The 22394-nt window shown below is 42.3% G+C and overlaps 1 protein-coding gene across 3 annotated transcripts in view; it reads left to right on the top strand.

Annotated features, from left to right (window-relative positions):
• ccdc120b (coiled-coil domain containing 120b) overlaps positions 1-22394 on the top strand; it is a 30469-nt gene that overhangs the window by 5689 nt on the left and 2386 nt on the right. The window contains exons 2-11 of one of the 3 annotated variants that reach the window (XM_061687763.1): positions 9439-9569; positions 9646-9748; positions 10748-10878; positions 12919-13020; positions 13091-13211; positions 14387-14428; positions 17076-17135; positions 18930-19083; positions 19220-19321; positions 20125-21153. In XM_061687763.1, coding sequence (XP_061543747.1) covers positions 9697-9748; positions 10748-10878; positions 12919-13020; positions 13091-13211; positions 14387-14428; positions 17076-17135; positions 18930-19083; positions 19220-19321; positions 20125-21153 — 1793 coding nt within the window. In that variant the 5' untranslated portion in view covers positions 9439-9569; positions 9646-9696. Of the gene's footprint in view, positions 1-9438; positions 9570-9645; positions 9749-10747; positions 10879-12918; positions 13021-13090; positions 14429-17075; positions 17136-18929; positions 19084-19219; positions 19322-20124; positions 21154-22394 lie in introns of those variants that run through there. The other 2 variants (XM_061687764.1, XM_061687765.1) reach the window with 2 other exon arrangements.

Here is a 22394-nt window from a genome sequence, read left to right as displayed (position 1 = left end):
TTATCGATAAAAAATATCATCATTGCGATAATGGCATGTGCAATATGTGTGCAGCCCTAATTTTACACATATTTGTATAATACAGTATTATGTTGGATGCAAACTGAGAGATGTCATAGCAACATTAAACAACAGTTATAAGTTATTTTAATTTATTTTATTTATTTTAGTTATTTTTTATTTTATTTAATGTCCATAAAGTCTGGCCTCACACAATCTTCGTGCAACAGCATTACAGGCTTCGTGGGATCATACTCCCTAGCACGTGTGCGTCTGTTTCATTTTTCATTATTGAACATTTTAAAGGACTTTTAAGCAGCTTGGAGGCTGAAACATCAGGCTGTCAATGTTTCATTTCATTTAGTTTTAAAGAGTTTGGATTTGCTTAGTAAAACTGCTGATAATTGTATTATGACATTGTTTTAGCTTGTACCGTCAAACCTGTTTTATGTTTGTTGTAGGGCTGTTTTGACCTGGCAAAAAAAATAAAAATAAATAAAAATATTTTTTTTCATATCGTCTGATCTTGTCTATTATCCATATTTTTTAATATTGTTTTAAAACTATTTTAAATAGGCAGTTTTAAAGCATCTGTATTGAAAAATAAAACTAGAGAGTAGTTCAACATTTTATTAACGCCTTTTGTTAACAACACTCCTCATAGTCAACGATTAAAACAGTAACCCCAACATGATATTAGCATACTTACCTAAGCAAATAAAATACATGTAGAAAAATATAAGAAGACTTTTCACTCAACAGTGCAGTGAATGTAGAAAAACCACAGTAGTTTGAAGTCCTGAATATTTTTGGAGGTACAACATACAAAATAAACAAACTGCCCCCTCGGGGATAGTGAAAATACCTTGAATTGTAAACATTACCATTCTCCAGTTATGATGCTACATACCCTGTTAACATTATTGCTACTTTCAAATGTGCATCATCATTAATAACAATACAGATTAACTAGTATTGCCATTTTACAAACCACCTGTATAATGATTACGCGGTTGATTGTTGTTGCTTAAACTGGCCTCACTGCGAGCAGTGGGTAACTGCTAATGCTACTTGTGCTAGCAACAGAGAGTGACAGGTTGTACTGACTGCAAACGCATTTTTTTGCTTTCCGCCATTATCACTAGGGTGGTACTTCTTCAAAAGAATAAACAATGTTTTTGATGGCACCGACATACCTTACACATCGGCTAGTTAATAGCATTCCTCCACGTCACTTTGTAGACGCTGCCACACAACCGCCGTCGGCTCCGCCGCCGGGGCGAGGACGGTGGCCGTCGGCTAAGTTGGCATCTCGATCTCGCTACAGGGCAAGGTGGCGAGCCAGCCGGGGAGGTGCGGTTTCTTTTTACTCCAGCTACTTGCAAATGTAAGTGGAGCAGGAAAAGGACGTGTCTGATTGGCTGTTGTCACGCCCATCCCGTCATGTTAGATCGAGAAAATATGCACACAGCTGATAACTGAGATTGGCGTTATTAGGAATCCCACCCACTTTCCTGGCAGGACACGCCCAGCTCCAACATTACTGGCTCCCGGACTCACGCCACCGCACTATGATTTGCATGTGTATGTTTGACAAACATTCACTTGAGATTCACTGAGATTCTCTCGCCAAATGGATAATTTAGTTACATGTGGCGACTGACGAATGTTTATATTGGATCCTGCCCCTGATGTTTTTTTTTTTAAATTGACATATTCTTTTAAAATTTTTTAATTAAAACATTTCCCAGGTGTTTTAATCATATCTTTGTGACATGTTTTTGTCAAAATACCCTGAAGGATCAAGAATGATGGTAATATTTACACAACCTATTTGAGGTCATGCTGAAATTAACCAATTTTTAGGGCTCAGTCTCGTGCAAGTGAGCAACTGTACTCTACCCACACCACCTTAGCGAGCTCCCGTAATGCGTTTTTTTTTTTTTTTCTTGTGGAAGCAGCAGTTCCAACGCTACAGTGTGTGTATGTGGCGCATAAACATAACCCTGTGTCGTCAACTTCACCGGCCAATCAAGTATGTGCAGCTCATCAGAAGCTAATGCTGTTAGCTAATGCTAATCTATGCATCCAAAGCAACTCAGTGTGGTTCTGCTTCCCATTTGGCAGGAGAATGTGTGTGTTTCTGCAGGATAGTGCCTCTTCCTGAAAGTGTTTCAGACTCTAGGACTCTGGCTGTCGCTTGAAAGTGGCTGTCTTTTGTCCAGGTGGTGTACCTTACACAAATGCAGCTGACAGCTTGTTTTTAGACCCCTGGGCTTTATATAAGGCGACAAAAAACAATTCTCTTTAAAAGGCTCTGTGATTATGGCAAGGGAGAATTTTTTTTTTTCCCAGTTGTATCTCAGCTTCCCATTGAATGTTGTAGGCTCAAATGTGAGAAGCAGAAAATAAATAAGAGCATGGTGCAGTGTGAACGTAGGATTTGAAGCTACTTTGGAGGCCTCTGTGTTAGGCCTGGCAGACTTGAATGTTAGACTTCTTGTTGATTTGCATTCGTGTGACGCGAGCTGCACAGAGGAAGCTCACTCGCGTCGCACAGCTCATGTTTTAACCAACATAGCCCTCATACAACCCTCTCCGCCAACTCCAATCCCTCACCCCAGTCCATGCAAAACAAAACGTGTTCCATAGTCACTTTGCATTTATTTCTTCAGTGTTCATATCGCTCTCTATCCTCCCTTTGATGCAGTTCCCAGTTTATCTGATCCCTCCTACCGGCACTCCCGTAGGCTGCTTTATGGAATGTGATGCAATCCCATGTTGTTATACCTGTATCTCTGCGTCCATCTGCACACCAGATGCTCTAACATTTTGTGCTTAACTTCCACTGTTCTTCCTCTGGTGTGTTTGTCCGACTCCAACATTAACGGTGGCGTGATGCCCCTGGCCGAGTATGGTGTTCTGTCCGGCCACTATGTTCCCTATGGACTCTGGCCCATGAAATCAACACATTCTTGTGAAAAAATCGATGTGTCCTTGTTGAACAGTCACCCATCATGGCTGCTTTCCACTGTTCGGGTTCTATCCGTGAATGCTCGGTGCTACGCCGCACCAGAACACGCTAACTAGCGCAGCTAAGCATGGTGCCGAGCTGCTCCTCTAAGTCACGAATCATCTCCTCCGTGGCGGCGAATAAGCTACACTTCTGACAAGCGTTGTTATCATGAAGGAATGACAAGGAAACAAGTTGTGCTAATTGCTAAGCTATCGTGACGTAGTCACAAAACACCGGAATTATGTGCTTTGGTGATACGGTACACTTTTCACCGAAGTTTGGCTGGAACCAAGTTACAGCGGAGAGTAACCAACTTTGAACAACAAGCTACACTTCTGACAAGCATCGTTATCACGAAGGGATGCATCGCACCAGGAATAATTATAATGGTTTTGGATTTTCCATTATAGTTAGTGTTCATTTCATTTTGACTTTTCTTTTTCAAATTCAGTTAGTTTTAATTAGTTTTTAGAGTAGGCTTATTAGTGAGTTGGACCCTGGGGATACACTTTTGGCTCGACCCAACTACAAACCCCTGTTCCAATGAAGTTGGGACGTTGTGTAAAATGTAAATAAAAAAACTAATGATTTTAAAATCCTTTTCAACCTATATTGAAATGAATACACTACAAAGACAAGATTTTTAATGTTCAAACTGGTAAAGGTTATTGTATTTTTTTGCAAATATTCACAAATTTTCAATTTGATGCCTGGAGCATGTTTCAAAAAAGCTGGGAATGGGGCATGTGTTACATCACTGTGTTACATCACCTTTCCTTTTAACAACACTCAATACACGTTTGGGAACGGCGGACACTAATTGTTGAAGCTTTGTAGGTGGATTTTTTTCCCATTCTTGCTTGATGTACAACTTCAGTTGCTGAACAGTTCGGGGTCTCCGTTCTCATATTTTGCGCGACAAAATACGCCACACATTTTCAAAGATAGACAGGTCTGGACCGCGGACAGGCCAGTCTAGGTCTTGCACTCTTTCTTGCATGCTGTTGTAACGTGGAGAATGTAGCTTGGCATTGTCTCGCAGAAATAAGCAGGGATATCCCTGAAAAAGACGTTGCTTGGATGGCAGCATATACAATATTGCTCCAAAATCTGTATGTACCTTTCAGCATTAATGGTGCTTTCACAGATGTGCAAGTAACCCATGCCATGAGCACTAACACAGCCCCATACCATCACAGATGCTGGCTTTTGAACTTGGCGCTGATAAATGTCCGATGGTCCTTTTCTTCTTTGGCCCAGAGGACACGACATCCATGATTTCCAAAAGTTTGCATGTTCTCCCCGTGCCTGCGTGGGTTTTCTCCGGGCACTCCGGTTTCCTCCCACATCCCAAAAACATGCATTCATTGGAGACTCTAAATTGCCCGTAGGTGTGAATGTGAGTGCGAATGGTTGTTTGTTTGTATGTGCCCTGCGATTGGCTGGCAACCAGTTCAGGGTGTACCCCGCCTCCTGCCCGATGACAGCTGGGATAGGCTCCAGCACCCCCGCGACCCTAGTGAGGAGAAGCGGCTCAGAAAATGGATGGATGGAATTATTTCTGGTGGTTATTGAAAATGCAGGTGCACAGAAAAGGGTTTTAGGGGTCAGACAGAGGGACAGAATGGACAAGGGGAAGAGGGGGATGCATGGTGGAAGTTTAACTTGCATGTAGAGATGTCGCGACGAAATGTGTTAACTGACAATGAAGTGTTCCTGAGCCCATGTTGCAATATCCTTTACACATTGATTCCAGTTTTTAATGCAGTGCCGCCTAAGGGATCGAAGTTCACTGATATTCAATGTAGGTTTTTGGCCTTGCCGCTTACATGTAGAGATTTCTCCAGACTGAATCTTTTGATGATATTATGGACCGTAGATGATGAAAACCCTAAACTGTACATTGAGAAACTTTGTTCTTAAACTGTTGGACTATTTGCTCACACAGTTGCTCACAAAGTGGTAAACCTTGCCCCATCCCTGCTTGTGAACGGCTGAGGCATTTGGGATGCTTTTTTTTAAGCATTCCTCAACTTTCCCATGCTTTTTTGGAACATTCAGGATGGCTGAATCCAATTCCAAATGAGAGAATATTTTTTAAAAAAAACAACCAAAACAATAACATTCATCAGTTTGAAAAATCTTGTGTTCAGTTCAGTACAGGTTGAAAAGGATTTGCAAATCACTGTATTATTTTTTTATGTATCTTTTACACAATGTCCTCACGTCATCGGAGTTAAGTTTTGTACAACTTAACACATTTGTGTCTCATGTCATGTCTTTTAATGGTTCTTTCCTTTGCGTTCCCTCCCTTCTACTTTTTGGTGACCCAATGCAATTAGGAAGAGTCATTTTACGAGGTGACTTACGGTCATTACAATACATTTGATGTTTTACAACTATTTTTCCTTCAAGGACAAGCACTGTTTCAGCAATTAGGGCTTAATTAGTGTATAGAATGGATTTGTAATGTTGTTGAGCTGTACTGAGAACCTTTCTGTAGATTCGGTGTTCCTGGTCTTTTGGGGCTTGATAGATCAAGAGATAAGCAACAAAAAACTTATGGGGTTCAAGTAACTGGATTATGTGACATATTTGATGTGTGCCTTATGAAGAAGCAAACCCTCCTTGAAGGGCACTAAATAATTAAGTGTTGAAAAAAAAAAGAAAGGTCATGTTCATTCTTTGAAAGTGACACACTCTTCCTTTAAATCACTATACATTGGAACCTCTAAAACAGACCCTAATATAACAGATATCGGATAAAACGGACCGTCGGGACTGAACAATGTGTCCAAAAACAGTTTCCATTTGTCACTTAAAATGCCCTTGACAAAATCTGTTAGTTCCAGGATTGGCCACTGTTGTTTAATAGCACTGTGGCGCAATGCAGGCAGAGAATGGGACTGATGTCTTTCTGGGTCACAGATATACAATAATACTAGATCCTTGCGTGCCCACGTGGCAGGCATACTAAATGCATACTTAACGTCAACAATGACGGCATGACCAAGCACACCGGTGTGGTAAGTTTGGTTGGATAAAATGTGAAACTTTCAGACATTTTCAACCTTTTTTATCTTTATTTATTTTTTAAAATGTATTACTGCACTGGGCGTTTTCGGCCACGAATAAAACCTACAAAACAATAATTTTGTACTTTACAGTAATATGGGTGCATATGGCCTCTCAAAAACTGCGTCAATGTATAACGGACAATCGGCTATATTGGACAACCCTCCGCCCCTAATAGTCCCTTTTATCGAGGTTCCCCTGTATGTACGGTACATAGCAGAGCAACACCTATAATTGCCCTAGGTAGTGCTGTGCGATATGAACTAAATTTACACAAAATTTGCAACGACGTCAGCGTAAATCCGGCGTGTTGACTAAGTCTATGAAAAGCAATAGTTTTGGAGCAGAAATTGGTCTTAGATGACCAGCATATAATTTTCACTTTAGATTTACTTGTGCCTCAATGTTGATGTGATTCCGCAGAAACAGACAAGCCGTGTTTGCTTCAGGTGGGAGGAGACACGTAGAAAGTCAGGACTGAGTAGACCTAACCTGCTAGTGGGCAGTAACTGAGTCAGAATTCCTCTTTCGCGGGTCTTTGGAACAAATTGAACCAGCTTTCCCTCATCTCAAGGTCAACTTCCTCCACGTTTACACGTAAACTACTTGCTGGAAGACCCCCCCTTGCAGACAGCCAGTTATCTTAAATTTTCCAGGCAAATGTTTTGTTTTCCAGACTAAGCAATTGTTTAAGTCATGTCAACACCATTTGGCAACCATCCAAAAGAATATCATTATCAAATGGCTCATTATGTATCTTCAGTGAGTTTATTCCTTAGCTGTGGAGCTTACTAGAGCCCAGACATGACCAAACACTGTACTCTCACTGGTGGCATTGTATAAGAATAACTAATATCTGTTCACTTTTCTGGTTCAGTGTAACAGGTCTCATGTCCTCTTTAGTCTGTGTAGTGGTTGTAACACTGCGATTTGTTCGTGTAAGAGGCAATTTGTCTGTCAATATGAGGCCAAGTATGCTGTTTGTTTTCACATATACAAGACAAGAGCACACAACAGTTTAGTAGTTCAAGACAGGAAGGAGCGAGTGCAAACTTAGTGGATGTATTTCAACTATGTATGCACAAAAAGCGCGTTTCAATCATTGTTGTTTGAACCAGGAAAACAGAACATTAGATCTTTTTGTTTGACCCAAAAGGCTAGTCTAGTTTGCAGATGGACGCTCCTTTCACGAGACAGAAAGACAAACATTTCTCCTCAACAGTTGGGATGCTGGCAGAAGCAACCTTTTGGGAGGCTGCTTTTGATTCAGCCCTCAAGGATTGCCATCCAGATTTGCGCACTCAATAGAGTCATGTAATGATTTAGTTGGCTGGCGAGCAAGACAGCAAGATGCTTGTTCCTGGTCGTGATTTGTGAGTATTGTTTAGTGAGAGAATTTTGGCAGAAAAAGCACTGAGACTATTTTGGAATGTCGTGTCTTTAAGGCTTTGATGGTACTGAACCTCTGCAATGTGAAGAAATGTGAACATCTGACTATTCAATTTGTGACTTGTTAATAACCACGTTTTAAATGAAAAGTTAATTTACTATTTTTGCACAGAATGGGATTTGTCTGAATACATTAATATTGCTTGCCTGTTCTCACCTCTTCTTTGCAAATTAATAGGTTGTTAATTAATTCACCGAGGTAATTTTAGACTCCTACTTTCACACTTTGCCTTGAGGCACAAGAACTTTGTAAACTTTTTAAAAATTATTTATTAAGGATAAAACAGAGGTTCAGGATTCATTTTTATACAGTATATTCTTGCAAGGGGTAGCACGGCAGTGATTGGAACGTCTGCCTCACAGTTAGGAGATCGGGTTCGAACCTAGAACATCTTTGTGTGAAGTTTTCAAGTTCTCCTGGTCCTTGTGTGGTTTTTCTAAGGATCTACAGCTATTTCCCACCACTCAAGACACACTTTTAGGTCAATTAAAGACTATAAATCTGAGGCCACCAGGTAGCCCCCAAGGACCATATGATTTTTCAACATGGCTGGTCTAAAAATAGTTTACCATTGATGGAACATTGTGATTTGCAAGGAAAATGTCAATTCTTGCAGAAATTTATAGAAATAAAGTGTTGGATATTATTAATGTTGATTTGTTTCCTACTTCGTTAAATAATTGTTGACTATTATTGTGATAAATCATTAATAGGGTTATTGTCTTCACATAGATGAATATTAGTAGTTAATAATAATATATAATTAAGGTTAAAGGTATGTCATTTATGCAAACGTGTCTGTCAAACTGGTTGCCCTTTGCATTAATCATTACCCAAGAAGTATCTCTCAGTTTCCAAAAGATTGGTGACTCTTGCTCTAAATGTGTGAATGTTAGTGTGAATTGTGTTTGTCTATATGTGCCCTGTGATTGACTGACGACCAGTACAGGCTTTATCCCAGCTGTCGCCCGAAGTCACCTGGGTTAGGCTCCAGTTACCTACGACCCTTATGAGGACAAGCGCTATAGAAAATGGATTGACGATTGGATGGACCTTGTACTATTGGGTTCTAACAATTATTTAATCCTGAAAGTATAGTGGATTTAAAAAAATGTATCCTGCCTTTGTTACCGAGGAGTTTCATGCCATCAAATACTATTACTTCAATACTAACCATCCCTCCATCCATTCTCCGTACTGCTTATCCTCACTAGGGTCGAGGGCGTGCTGGAGCCTGTCCCAGCTATCTTCGGACGAGCGGTGGAGCACACCCTGAACTGGTTGCTAGCCAATCGCAGGGCACATATAAAAAAACAACCATTCACACTCACATTCACACTTGCGGGCAATTTAGAGTCTTCAATGAACCTACCATGCATGTTTTGGGGATGTGGGTAAAAACCGGCGTACCCGGAGAAAACCCACCCACACACGGGGAGAACATGCAAACTCCACACAGGTGAGGTCGGATTTGAACCCGGGTCCTCAGAACGGTGAAGCAGATGTGCTAACCAGTCGTCCACGGTGCCGCTACAATACTAACCATATTGTTAAATTATTACTGTATCAGTATCAGTCAAAACTGGCATCTTTGTAAAAGCAGAATGTTTTGTTAATTGAACTCTTGCATTGATCTCAACAGAATGTGCAGGTGTACCTATTGAAGTGTCAACTGAGTGTATTTGCTGATACTTTTTTCAATAACTGCTATTGATTATGATTATATTGATTTTATATGATTATACAGTGATGCATTTGCTTTCATTTTTAAAGTGATCCTATTTTTATGTATGTTTGTACAAGTGGTACAAATATTGATGCAGTCACAGTAGCTTGATTTAAAATACAATCAACACTATTTTGTTACACATCTGAAATATCATATTGTCTTTTGAAGGGTTCCGTAGTAAGCTCCTCCTAAGCAGAATTGCTGTCTCCTGATGCTATGCTGAACGAGGGGACACACAAAGTCATCCCCTGCTGACCACTGACTCAACACCAGGAAACGCACATGGCTGACACAACAAGGTCAGCGGGCAATACATTGCTATGCATCTGGGCTTCAGCTGCATTTTGAATTTAAACCCAAATTTCTGTTCATTAGGTGAGGGTGTGGCTGGGAGTGTGAATCGTCAAGACCCCACAATTAAACCACATGGAGGTCAAAGGCCATCTGATTACATCCATGGGTTTGGTGGGAGCTCCAGGTGAGTAATGACTTGCAAAGAGTCCCGCAGACTGGTGTAAATGCACACACCTTCATGTCTAGGCAAGTCTACTATGGCCTGGAGGAATTTTCAGCATGTGTTTTTTCTAACAGTCTAACCAAATGAAAACAATAGTGTTTGTCTCAGTGGAACGACCAACTGGAACAACATCTGCATGTGTGAAGGCCTTTTGTTCACATATTGACACCACAGCTGTCAGATAATCTTATCAGAGCACTGTGTGTGATTTTGTGTGTGTGTGTGCGTGCGTGTCTGTGTGTGTGAGACTGGGAGCAGACACCACCAATACACACCTATTGTGGAAGTGTGAAAATCAACACACCCACACCCCAAAATTTACAGCCAATACATGGCTGTAAATTTTAGAAAAAAGTTACAGTGAGCACTAAAGGCTTCTTTATACCGCGCTGATGTTACTGCAGCTATCCCGCACGAAGTTTGCCTTTATACTCAGGTGCAACCCACATGCACTGTTTTGAAAGTGTGCTCCAGTTCTCCTCCATGCCGGAGGGGGGGGGTTGCCACGGCTGGTGTTGGCTCGGACGCCACAGGGTGGTTTCTTCTGCACTTTATGGCCATTTCCGGTAGCCGTTTTTACTTTCCTTTCCATTACAAGGAACAAAGAAACAACAATGGGGACCGTGGAACAGAGTCTGCTAGAACAAATGGACCTAGATGACTAGATGATACGTTTAGTGATGATACGTGCTATGTGGAACTGGGAAGAACGCTGATTACATCATCACAGCATGTGACTAAAACGGACCAATCACGAGAGATGATCTCTGTGGCATTCTACGCGCAGCAACAATTTTTGCCGTGTGCACGTCAAGCGACGCAGAGGGGCTGCGCGGGCCAATTCGTCGGTCACGTGATGCACTGCGGGTGTTGTCGGACGCACGAGCGCGGGAGTATAAAGAGGCCTTAACACATCATTGCGATTTTCTCTAGCTTGCTTGTGTGTAATGTGTTGTGTAGATGTTCAAGTGTGCCACGACGGCAAGCTGCAGGCTGAGCGGGTTGCAGCTTTGCAAGAGAGGAAGCAGGCTTTGGAGGCTCTGCTTAACTCCCGCGTCGAGGAGCTCAAACTTGTTTGTTTTCAAGAAGGAGTGAGTACTACCTTTGTCTATTGACATTTATTGATTGATATTGTACACTGTTGCACATAAAGTTAGAATACTTTAGTTTTCAGACACAGTCCTCTTAGTACAATAATGACTAAAATTAATCGATGCATGTAATTTTCGATGCTTTCAAAGATAAGACTTAAGCCTACAATTGATACCAGTATATTGAATCAGTGTATTACCACACAAAAATTGTGACTGTCAACATTTTTTACTGGATATCACTGTATAGAAGACTGTAGTTTTTATTTGACTTGCAAACAGCCTCGGCCCATATACAGCCTGTTGTCACTTCACCATGATACCGTTCTTGCATATCAAGCAAGTTTTTTAATTTTTTTTATTTTTTAAATCTGACTTTTTTTTTTTTTGCGCGCCATGGTGAACGACTGGTTAGAGCGTCTGCCTCACAGTTCTGAGGACCAGGCTTCAATCTCGGGCCCCGCCTGTGTGGAGTTTACATGTTCTCCCCGTGCCTGCATGGGTTTTGGTTTGGTTTCCTCCCACATCCCAAAAACATGCATGGTAGGTTAATTGACAACTCTAAATTGCCCGTAGGTGCGAATGTGAGTGCAAATGGTTGTTTGTTTATGTGTGCCCTGCGATTGGCTGGCAACCAGTTCAGGGTGTACCCCGCCTCCTGCCCGATGATAGCTGGGATAGGCTCCAGCACTCCCACGACCCTTGTGAGGAGAAGCGGCTCAGAAAATGGATTTATGGATGCCTTTTTTTTGCATTTATGCATGGAATGATTTCTGAAACGTTAAAAAAAAAAAAAAAAAATATATAAATTTGGATTCACTTTATTCTTCTTTATCTTTATCTGTATATATTTTAATCTTTATTCCAGTTTAAATATGTAGTTTGTTCTCTACATTTTTGTTTGGGATAATATTCTGCGTATTTGTACAGTAGTTTTTTTCTCTCCCAGGACAGAAATATAAATGACATCTGGTAAAATAACGATTAGATTTATTTAGAGAAATAATAATAATAATTAAATATCTGTCTATCTCTCTCTACACACACTCTCTCTCTCTCTCTATCTATCTCTATCTCTCTTTCTCTCCATCAATTTTCTGAGCCGCTTCCCCTCACTAGGGTTGCAGGCGTGCTGGAGCCTATCCAGCTATCATCGGGCATGAGGCGGGGTACACCCTGAACCGGTTGCCAGCCAATCGCAGGGCACATTTAAACAAACAACCATTTGCACACATCCCAAAAACATGCATTAATTGGAGACTTTAAATTGCCCATAGGTGTGACTGTGAGTGCGACTGGTTGTTTGTTTCGATGTGCCCTGCGATTGGCTGGCAACCAGTTCAGGGTGTACCCCGCCTCCTGCCCGATGATAGCTGGGATAGGCTCCAGCACGCCCGCGACCCTAGTGAGGAGAAGCGGCTCAGAAAATGGATGGATGGATATATAAACATATACAGTATATTTTTTAAATCATTTGCTCTAAGTAAAAAACAAAGTGACAGGAAATGCGACATGGGATGCCACGCATTGATGAGCCTGTTCATTATTGTTTGATCAGATACTGATGATTTAACAATCCAGAGTGATGTACCATCACATTGAAAGCACACGTGCATTGAGCTAAAATGCACTGACGAACGTTTTTGTCCTTCAAATTATAAAGTGGGGATGTCAATATTCCATCGACAGCTGTCTCCTCATAATAATGCCTGCCACAGCTGCCTCAGCTGTTCATTCACAGCTATTTAACACATCCATGTGTTTTTAGTGAGTCACCCTTTGTGAACACACACTATATTTTTAGATTCTTTCGTGTTCCCAGTATAGTTAATTAGAAGTTTCTGCATTGCTCACTTGTGCTGTCGTAGATGTAATTTATGGCAAAAACATTAGTTCTGCCATAACTATTCAGAGAAGTGAAGCATTTAAAGGATAGTTTTATAGCAACTTAAAGTAATCTCTTAAGTGGTGTGCTTTTATAAAATCCTTGAACCTTTTAGGCCAGCAAGAGGGATTTCAGCTAATTGATTTCTTCTGCAGGAGCTGACTGGGAAGTTGCCACAAGCTTTCCCCCTGGAGACAGGGGAGAAACCCCCAGCTGTTCAGCGCAGAGCTGGCATGCCTCCCAACTGCAGGGTAGAAGTAAGTCAACATCTTAAATATTGCCATTTACACTGTGGTCTAACACATCTGACTGTGCCTGGATGTGCAGGATGAAGCTGCCCAAAGAAAGCAGATGAAAGCTATCTTTACTGGTGCCCTGTACAGACATACAGAGTCAGACAGAAACTTCCCAAATAGCAAGAGGACAGTTCATCGGGGCTGTCACACAGGTAATGGACACCATTACCAAAGTTCTTGAAATGAAATACAATAAATACTTAATTTGTACAATGTAAATTGAATTCCAGTTAGTAGTTCAAGTTTATTGTCATATTCATATAAAAGTACAATGTACATTCCGATCAAATGAAATATGTTGTGCTCTGGCACTCTCTCAGCTGTAACGCAGATAGCAAACTAACAAATAAAACACTTGAGATACTGTACGTCTAACTCCAACATTGACAACCAACTAAATACATAAAACAGCACCAATAAAACAAAAACACACACACCCTGTACATAATTATGTCATGTTAAAATGTTAGGTCTACTATTTAAAATCCTAACTGCTTGGAGATAGACATTATCCCTGAGGTGAGTGGTCTGAGCCCTGATGCTTTGGAAGCGCTTTCCCAATGGTAAGTACCTAAATGTTTATGTGCTGGATGGCCAGTGTCTGCTAAAGGCTTCTTTATAGTTGCGCGGGGGCGACTATAGTCACGCGGGGGCGACTACAGACGTCACTGCGGCTATCCTGCGCGCAGTTCGCCTTTATACTCGAGCGCAACCCACACGCGCTGTTTTGAAAGTGTGCTTCAGTTCTCCTCCGAGTCGGGATGTCACTACGGCTGGTATTGGCTAGGAATTTCCTCTGCATTTTATGGCCAATTCCGGTAGCCGTCCCTCATGAGTTTCCACATTCGCTTGCACTCCAACACCTCTTAACCTACTGCCGTGTAAATTTCACACCAGGCGTTCGCTGACATTTGTGCATCTTTGTAATTTTTAGTGCTAGCATCATAAAGTCTGAGCACATATTTGCGCACCTCCTCGCACAGCCAATATCAGCCAAGATGGCAGTATTGAGGAACCAAGGGGAAAGCTGAGTACGTCATCACAGCATGTGACTAAAACGCACCAATCACGAGAGATGATCTCCGCGGCATTCTGCGCGTGGCGACAATTTGTGCCGTGTGCGCGTCAAGTGTCTTAGGGGCCACACAGCCCAATGCGTCAGTCACGCGCAATGCGTCAGTCACATGCAATGCGGGCGCTGTCGCCCTCGCGAGCGCGGGAGTATAAAGAGGCCTTAAGGCAGCAGCCTTGAGGAGCACCAATGTTCAGAACTGTGGTAGATGAGTGGATGTTCCTAACTCTGTACTGTCTGCTGTCTTCCTGTCAGAAATTCATCAAGCCACATGCAGATGGAATTGCAGAGGCCAAGGTCCTTCAACTTAGACACAAGTCTAGATGCAATAATTGTGTTGAAAGCATTGCTCTAATCACTAAACAACATTCTGACAAATGTGTTCTTACACTCAAGATGTTTCAGCACAGTATGCAGAGCCAATGATACAGCATCATCCAGAGCTGTTAGACCGAGTGAACTGGGTCAATATTGACCGATATGTTCTTACTGGGCGGCACGGTGGCCGACTGGTTAGCGCGTCAGCCTCACAGTTCTGAGGACCCGGGTTCAATCCCCGGCCCCGACTGTGTGGAGTTTGCATGTTCTCCCCGTGCCTGCGTGGGTTTCCTCCCACATCCCAAAAAACATGCATAAATTGGAGACTCTAAATTGCCCATAGGTGTGCATGTGAGTGAGAATGGTTGTCTGTTTGTATGTGCCCTGCGATTGGCTGGCAACCAGTTCAGGGTGTACCCCGCCTCCTGCCCGATGACAGCTGGGATAGGCTCCAGCACCCCTGCGACCCTAGTGAGGATAAGCGGCTCAGAAAATGGATGGATGGATGGATGGATGGATGTTCTTACTGATGTAAAACTTAACCAGGTTGTCAAAACACTTTGTTATTATAGATGTTAAGGCTACAAGCAAGTTTTAACGTAGTCAGTAGTTATCAGTGTACTCACTCACATTTGTAGGGTTTCTAAACACTGTCCAGTCCACTGCTTCAAAGCAAAGGATCCCTGAAGTTTGAGTGTGTCCTCCACTGACCTGCACTGTCCAGTCCTCAAAGTGGTATTAAACATTTTGCCTCCTGCTTGTAGACAGCCGGCAACAGTACAGAAGAATGGTCTGATTTCCTAAAATGAGGCCTCGGGACAGAACTGTACACCCCATTTATGGTGGAGTAGCAGTGATCCAAAGTCTTGTTGTCCTGAGTACAGCAGCTGACGTGCTGATAATATTTAGGTAGCACTCTTTTCAGACTACAGTTATTAAAATCTCCTTCCACGATGGAAATGGCCTGCGGGTGTTGTGTTTCACATTCACTGATAACACCGTGGAGCTCCTTTTAGGCAGCCGCAGCATTGGCTTCAGGTGGAATGTACACAGCTGTAAGCAGGATGGATGGAAATTTTGCCAGGGAGTAGAATGGCCTGCATTTAATAGTGAGCTGTTCTAATAACGGTGAACATGTGCGGGAGATTACATCCACATTGGAGCACCATGAGTTGCTGACCAGAAATCCTCCTTTGGATTTACCAGTCGCCTCATTCAAGCAATCCAGGCTGTATATACTGAGAATCTATCTGGCTGTATACCACTGTCCAGTAGGGTTGGGCATCATTTGAATTTGAGCGATTCCGGTTCCTCATTTCGATTCCAGTTTCAAACGATTCTCGATTCCGATTCTTTTAGGGGGCTGGGTCAAAAAAAAAGTTTGCATGGTTTAAATAAAGGGTGTCCAAATTATGAACATCCATTTTTGTAGCAGCACGCAGCATTGACTAAAATGAACATTTGAGTCGGGGTTCTTCATAACCAGTATCAATATCAAACCTGTGACCTAAAAGGCAATGGGTGTGGAACTAACCCAATTGAATTAATATTGATTAATTAACGGTTCAGCGAAAAGTTAAATATAGCATTGTTAAAATAGTTATTTGGGACGGTTTTATCATGTCAAATGGTTTATATGTGCAAGTTTGAACTTGACCCCCTGTTTTAAGCTAGTAGCCTTTTATTTTGAAGGGTACACACCGGAACTCAGCATTTTGGCACGAAAGTTACTTTACATGACACCGGTGAATTTTGAAAACGAAAGTTAACCGAGACGGCAAGAAAAAGAGTAATGAATGGAATCAAATGCTATAAAACGATTCCTTCGCCTACTCACCAATGAGGCACAAGGTTTGTGTTTATGTGAATATTCTCCCAATTCATTGTGATGTCAAGTTTCTAGTTTGACCTTTGTTGAAGTTTTAGCTCAATGTTAAGCTTTTTTTTTTCTTTCTGTCATCGGCTATTACGTTGGTTTGAAGACTAAAATAAACGCCAAAAACCATCAGTGCAAAAGTGCAACCAATGATCAATGTTGCCATATACGTATGTTATTGTTTCACTCACCCAATTTGACTTCACTGAAGTTCCGTGCTGTGTAGGCTGAGGCTCGGAGAGGGAGGGAGCACGTCTACACATCATGAAAGCCTCCTTTGCACAATATAATCTTATTCCAAGTGTTGCACTGGGGCGACTGGACATTTATTTGAACAAAGTTAAGACACACTTTTGTTCGCTGCCGCTATTGGGCAGAAGAATGTCTTTGTGCGCGTTCTTCTTCGTTGGTTTTTGCCACTCAGCGGACTGTGGCAATTGAAACTGGGAACCGAAATATTTTAATTTGAACGATTCTGGGAGAACTGTAACGTTAGTCCTGGTTCCAATCGATTCTCGATGCCCAACCCTACTGTCCGGTACGTCTTGTGTCAACCGGGCCTTTGTCTTTGTCGCGCTGGGTGTTCATCCGGCAGTGTAATTCATCCATTTTGTTGCTAGACAATTGCACATTAGCAAGCAAAATGCTAGGGATTGGAGGGCGAGTGGGTCGCTGCCGAAGTCAGCCGGTTGAGGTAATGCTTTCAGTAAGGCTTTTAAAACGTGAATCTTTGTTTATATTGTCTTTCAGAGGATGGTGTTATGTCAGAGAGTACAAGCTCCATGTCAGATTCAACATCACATGACAATGGTATTGTCTCACTTTCTTGTAACTAACTACACTATGGTGAATTTAGACAAATATCATTTACATTAAATATAACAGGATAGCGGTTTCAATTCAAATCTATACCTACAGTGCCGTGAAAAAGTATTTGCTCCCTTCTCACATTCTTTCTTTTTTTTTTTTGCCTTGTTTCCCCACTTTAATGTTTAAGAGAAAATGTAAAACAAACATGTAACTATCAGACAAAGATAACCCAAGTAAACATAAAATGCAGATTTTAAATGATTTTGTTTATTAAAGGTCCAATATTTTGTCTATTTAGACCTCCAGAGAGTGACTCGCTAACATGAACTTAGTATAAAAGTGTCCATTTCATTAAAAAAAAAAAAAAAAAAACACCTTGGTTTTGTCATACGAGTTTCCAGAAAAGGCCCCTCTGATAGCTACTTCTGTTTGATCCAATTTTGTATTCGCTTTGTCCATATTTGCCTAAGACCACCCACTTTCCACTGATTGGTTGCCTCTGTGTAGAAGACCCACTTGTGAGATCCCACGTGTTTGTAATGTTGACAGCACTGGCTCAGGAGCGGAAAGGGAAGGAGATCTTCACTAGTGACGTAGATAAGCTCAAGAAATTCAAATGACCTGATTTCAGGCCTCTCTGCAAAAAAAACTGGAACTCAGGAATGTGTGGTTGATTTTAATTCATATTTCACGTTTACTGAGGCAGCATAGAGCCAATATTACATCCAAAATACTATAAAAGTTAGTTTGGTAGAATATGGGCCTTATTTGAAGAAGTATTTTTGCTCCATCTGAAGAACTGCAGGCCTCCCTTGCCTCGGTTAAGGTCAGTGTTCATGACTCAACAATAAGGAAAGACTGGGGAAAAAAAAAAAGTTCCAAGGCAAAAACCACGGCTGACCAAAAAGAAGGTAAAGGCTCTACTTACTCTTGCAAAAACAAACAATCAAACAAACAAACAAAATACATTCCCAAGACTTTTGGGAGAATATTCAATGGACTGATGAGACGAAAGTTGAACTTTTGGGAAAGTGTGTGTCTCGTTACATCTGACGTAAATGTAACACAGCATTTCAGAAAAAGAACATCAAACATGGTGGTGGTAGTGTGATTGTCTGGGGCTGCTTAATCACTTCAGGACCTGGACCACTTTGTGTGAGCCTGTGATTGATGGAACCATTAATTTTGCTTTTCACCAGAAAATCCTGAAGGAGAATGTTCAGCCATCAATTTGTGACCTCAAGCTAAAGTACATATGGGTTCTGCAGCAGGACAATGATACAAAACACACCAGCAAGTCAACTTCTGAAAGGCTAAACAATAAATACAAAATGAAGGTTTTGGAGTGGCCTAGTCTAAGTCTGAACTTCAATTCAATTGAAAAGCTATAGCATGACCTTAAAAAGTAATTTCATGCTCATAAAAACTGCATTGTTGCTGAATTAAAACAATTCTCCAAGAAAGAGTGGGCCAACATGTTTTCACAGTGATCGTCATTGCCAGTTACAGAAAACACAATTTCAGTTACTGCTGCTGAGGGTGGCCCAAAGAGTTATTAGGTTTAGGGGGCAGTTACTTTTTCACACAGGACCAGGTGGGTTTGAATACTTTGAAATGTTTACTTGGGTTATGTTTGTTTCATAGTTACATTTATTTGATGAGCTTAACCATTGTGGGGGAACAGCAAAAAAAAAAAAAGAATTTGAGAAGGGGGCAAATACTTTTCCATGGCAGTGTATAATACCCGCTTGTAACCTTACTTACCTTTACATTTTTTGTAATATTTCTGCCAAGAGTCCTCTCCCAGTGTGGCTGCAGATCAGCGCTCTCTGTCCCAGCCTCGGCTAACTGTAGGCAGCCCTGACCATAGGGTCAGTAGGAAACTCTCTCCTGTAGAGATTTACTACGAAATGAGGACTCGTCGCAATTCTCTTACAAGTTCTGTCAGGTACCTTTTGCATGACAACTGAGAACATCTGGTTCATGTGTGTTTGCATAAGTACAGTACAGTGTACTGTATTTTCTCGTTTACATGTCTTCTGTTCTTCAGAATACAGCTCTTATTTTGATTTTACCATTCACAGTCCAACTCACTCTTTACCAAGAAGTGCATCCAATGTTGAAGGCAGAAGTGTTCCAGCTACACCACTTCTGGCCCGAACTGCACCAATCAGTGTTCATGTCAGGTAATGTTTTCATCCAGGTTCATTTAAGTAGGAATTGGATTTAGCTACCAGCAGGGGGCTTAAAGCTCTTTTTTTGTCTCTTAGGAAGCCTGTGGGCAAGTGCTTATAAATTTAACAACTCAGGGTTAAGTGATGGGTTTTACATCACACAAGTCATATTCAGATGTAAATGTAGATGTAGATATGTAAATATAATAATCTTATTTGAAAGATTCGCTCCTGAGAGTTATTTCTATTAAATGCATTAATACAATGACTCTTTGTCAGCCTTTTGTCATATTTAGGGCCCGAGTACAAGGTGATACAAAGGCCCTCTTGGGATTAGTGTGATTATTATTAGTTCTCTGCTGAATAAATTCCCCCTTGTAAGGGGACGTAACATGCTTGAAACTCGCCATTTTTTGCAGTGATGCTTACGCACTTGCGCGCGTCGGCCGTCAGTGGTCAGCATGTGACAAGTTACGCATGTGGCATTTATTTCGGTAGTTTGATTTTGGTGGAAAAAAGTAGATCAGTCTGAAACCAAAAATGCACTTTTAGGCTATTTTGGTGCAGCACCCGTTTGAAACAACTATTTCAGGCTTGTACGCAAGGAGAATTCCTCCGATGAGCCCCAATCTGAACAAGTTATCCTAAATTGGGAAGCTTATTTGGCTACATTTTCTAATGTTGGCAGAGTGTAGCGTCGAATTTGGAACATTTTGAGAATTCGCCATGAAAAAAAGGGGTGCTTAGGCCTGTTCGTTGCACCTTGCAGCTTTAATTCCACTTTGTTTTTCCCCATTTCTGCCTCATTATTTTAGGTCTGATGTGTCAGGGAACAATGGGTTGAAGCAGTGGTCTGGCAGTCTTGATGTGCCCTATATGATACCACTCGCTAAGGAGGGCTCCTCCTCGGACCGTAGAAGCTGCCTTTACAACTCCAGAGCCAGACGCAGTAATAGCTCAGAGGCCCTGCTGGATCGGTCCAGCCTTTCAGACGATCCAGTCCCCAGAAACGTGATGCACCCAAAAGGAGGGCCCTACAAGAGCTCGGAAACCCTGACAGATGGGAAACTACGACACACTCACCTGAGCAGCCCTGAGAAACATGTAGACGGATCTGGGGAACAGGCCAAAATGCGCCTTTCCATGGGGGGCCGAGGGGCTGGGGTAAGCTACAATGAGCTGTTGATGGACTATATCTGGGGGAAGCAGCAAAGGATGCAGGCGCAGCACAACCTCTTCCAGTCCACAGGCAGAATCTGGCAGGACTTAGTCTCTCATTGCTCCCCTACTGGAGGAGTTGCCCCCCATGCAAATGGTTTCACCCATTCCCAGGTGCATCTTCCGAGCACTGCACCTCCTTATAGCCCAATGGTTGGCCGAAGGCCTCAAGCTGACATGCGCAGGGTAAAGGTCACCAGAACCAAATCTTGTGGACCCTTTATTCCTTTGCAGCAACACCCCCAGGATGCCATCCTGCTTTCAGAGTCCGAGTCGCACCTTCCTGCCTCTGGTACCACCACGTCCTCCATTCCCAACCTGCTCCCCTACCAGACCGAACTCTCTGGCCCTGCTTTCGGTCGAAGACCCCCGCAATTCTCCCTTCCGACCCCAGAGGACTCAACACGAAGCCTCCACAAAGCCCTGGCTCTGGAGGGACTGAGAGACTGGTACCTTCGGAACGCCCTCGGATATCCCGCTAAGAGCCACGAAGGAGGGATTTCACGGCTGTCACACCCCCACCCTCTGGCATTCCAGGCCCAGTCTCTTCAAGGTGAAGCAGCCAACCTTCACAGGCCTCAAATGCCCCAGTCAGCCAGCTTCCATGGGCACCCACTGCATGGCAGGTCAGTATTGCTGTCTTTGCACTTTCAGGCTGCAGTTTTGCATCTGTCTCATATGGTGGCTGCATTACTCTCACATTGTGCAAAAAAACTATTCATCCTCAGTGATAGGAACCGGGCCCTGCCGCAAAAAAAACGAAAATCTGCAAGTGATGGACTCCCTCCCTAAAAAGGTTCTTATTTGCTTATAGATGCCACCAGATGGGAGCAAAGCTCTACTTGCCAATTAGGGCTAATGCCTGACGAAATGAAGCCCCTCCCCTCACTTCAACTGACAGTGGAACCTGGGTTTACAAACTTAATTAAAACAGGGTTTTTGTCAACGGAATAGTTTGTTAATTGAACAGAATTTCCCCATAAGAAATAATGCAAACATGAATAATTGGTTCCAGCCTCGGCAAAAGTCCCTATTTTATTCAAAGTTTGCACACGTTGAACCAGTGGTGTCACTAGGCTGACTTCATCCCCCCCTAAATTGTTCTTGAGCCCCCTCAAAATGATTTGGCTGTTTGTGGTTAGGCCAATGATTTCTTTTTTTTTTGGCTAAGCCCCCCATAAAATGTTCTTAACCCCCCCCTTCAAAAAACGTCACTGTGTCTGAAAACTGTCATGAATGAGCTAACTAGATAGTCCACTCTATAGTTTAACCCTACATTGGGAGTAGGGAGTAGTGAGTGAGTGAACGATTTTGGACACAGCCAGTGCCACGTCATGAGTCCCTCTGGTGTGTTCACAGCCAGTTAGAAATCACAAAACCCATTTAATAACCAGGTTGCTACAATCATGAAGAATAACAAAATGAAATCCACTTTACCTTGATATCTTGGCTTGCAGCTTCTTCTCTTGACAACAACTCAGCATGTAAGTGCCTCGCCTTCTCGTAAATGATAGTCTCGGAAATGCTATCACTCGCTAGCTGTTCTTCATTTATCCAAACGAGCAACAGCTTTTCCACTTGGTCCAGAAGTTTCTGTCAGTCCTTTCGAAGATACTTCACTCCTTTGGCCATGTCAGCAGCAACAAAAATGTCCTTTTTTCCCCCCACAATAGTGGCATTTGTGGACTTGTTTCTTCCATACTGTACTGTAGTTGCGAGCAAGCTGTGCAAAGTGGCGCCATTGATATACTCCTCACAAATAGTCTTTTTTTTTAAAGTCCACATTGAATCCCTCCCTCTTGCCACGCTTGTCTGTTCCTTACTTAGACCCATATTGACCGAGCAAGAAACCAAGCAATATAGGTGA

The sequence above is a fragment of the Phycodurus eques genome, chromosome 10, assembly GCF_024500275.1.
Source record: "Phycodurus eques isolate BA_2022a chromosome 10, UOR_Pequ_1.1, whole genome shotgun sequence".
In the NCBI taxonomy this organism is placed as follows: Eukaryota; Metazoa; Chordata; class Actinopteri; order Syngnathiformes; family Syngnathidae; genus Phycodurus; species Phycodurus eques.
This window is presented reverse-complemented; position numbering and strand designations above follow the sequence as displayed.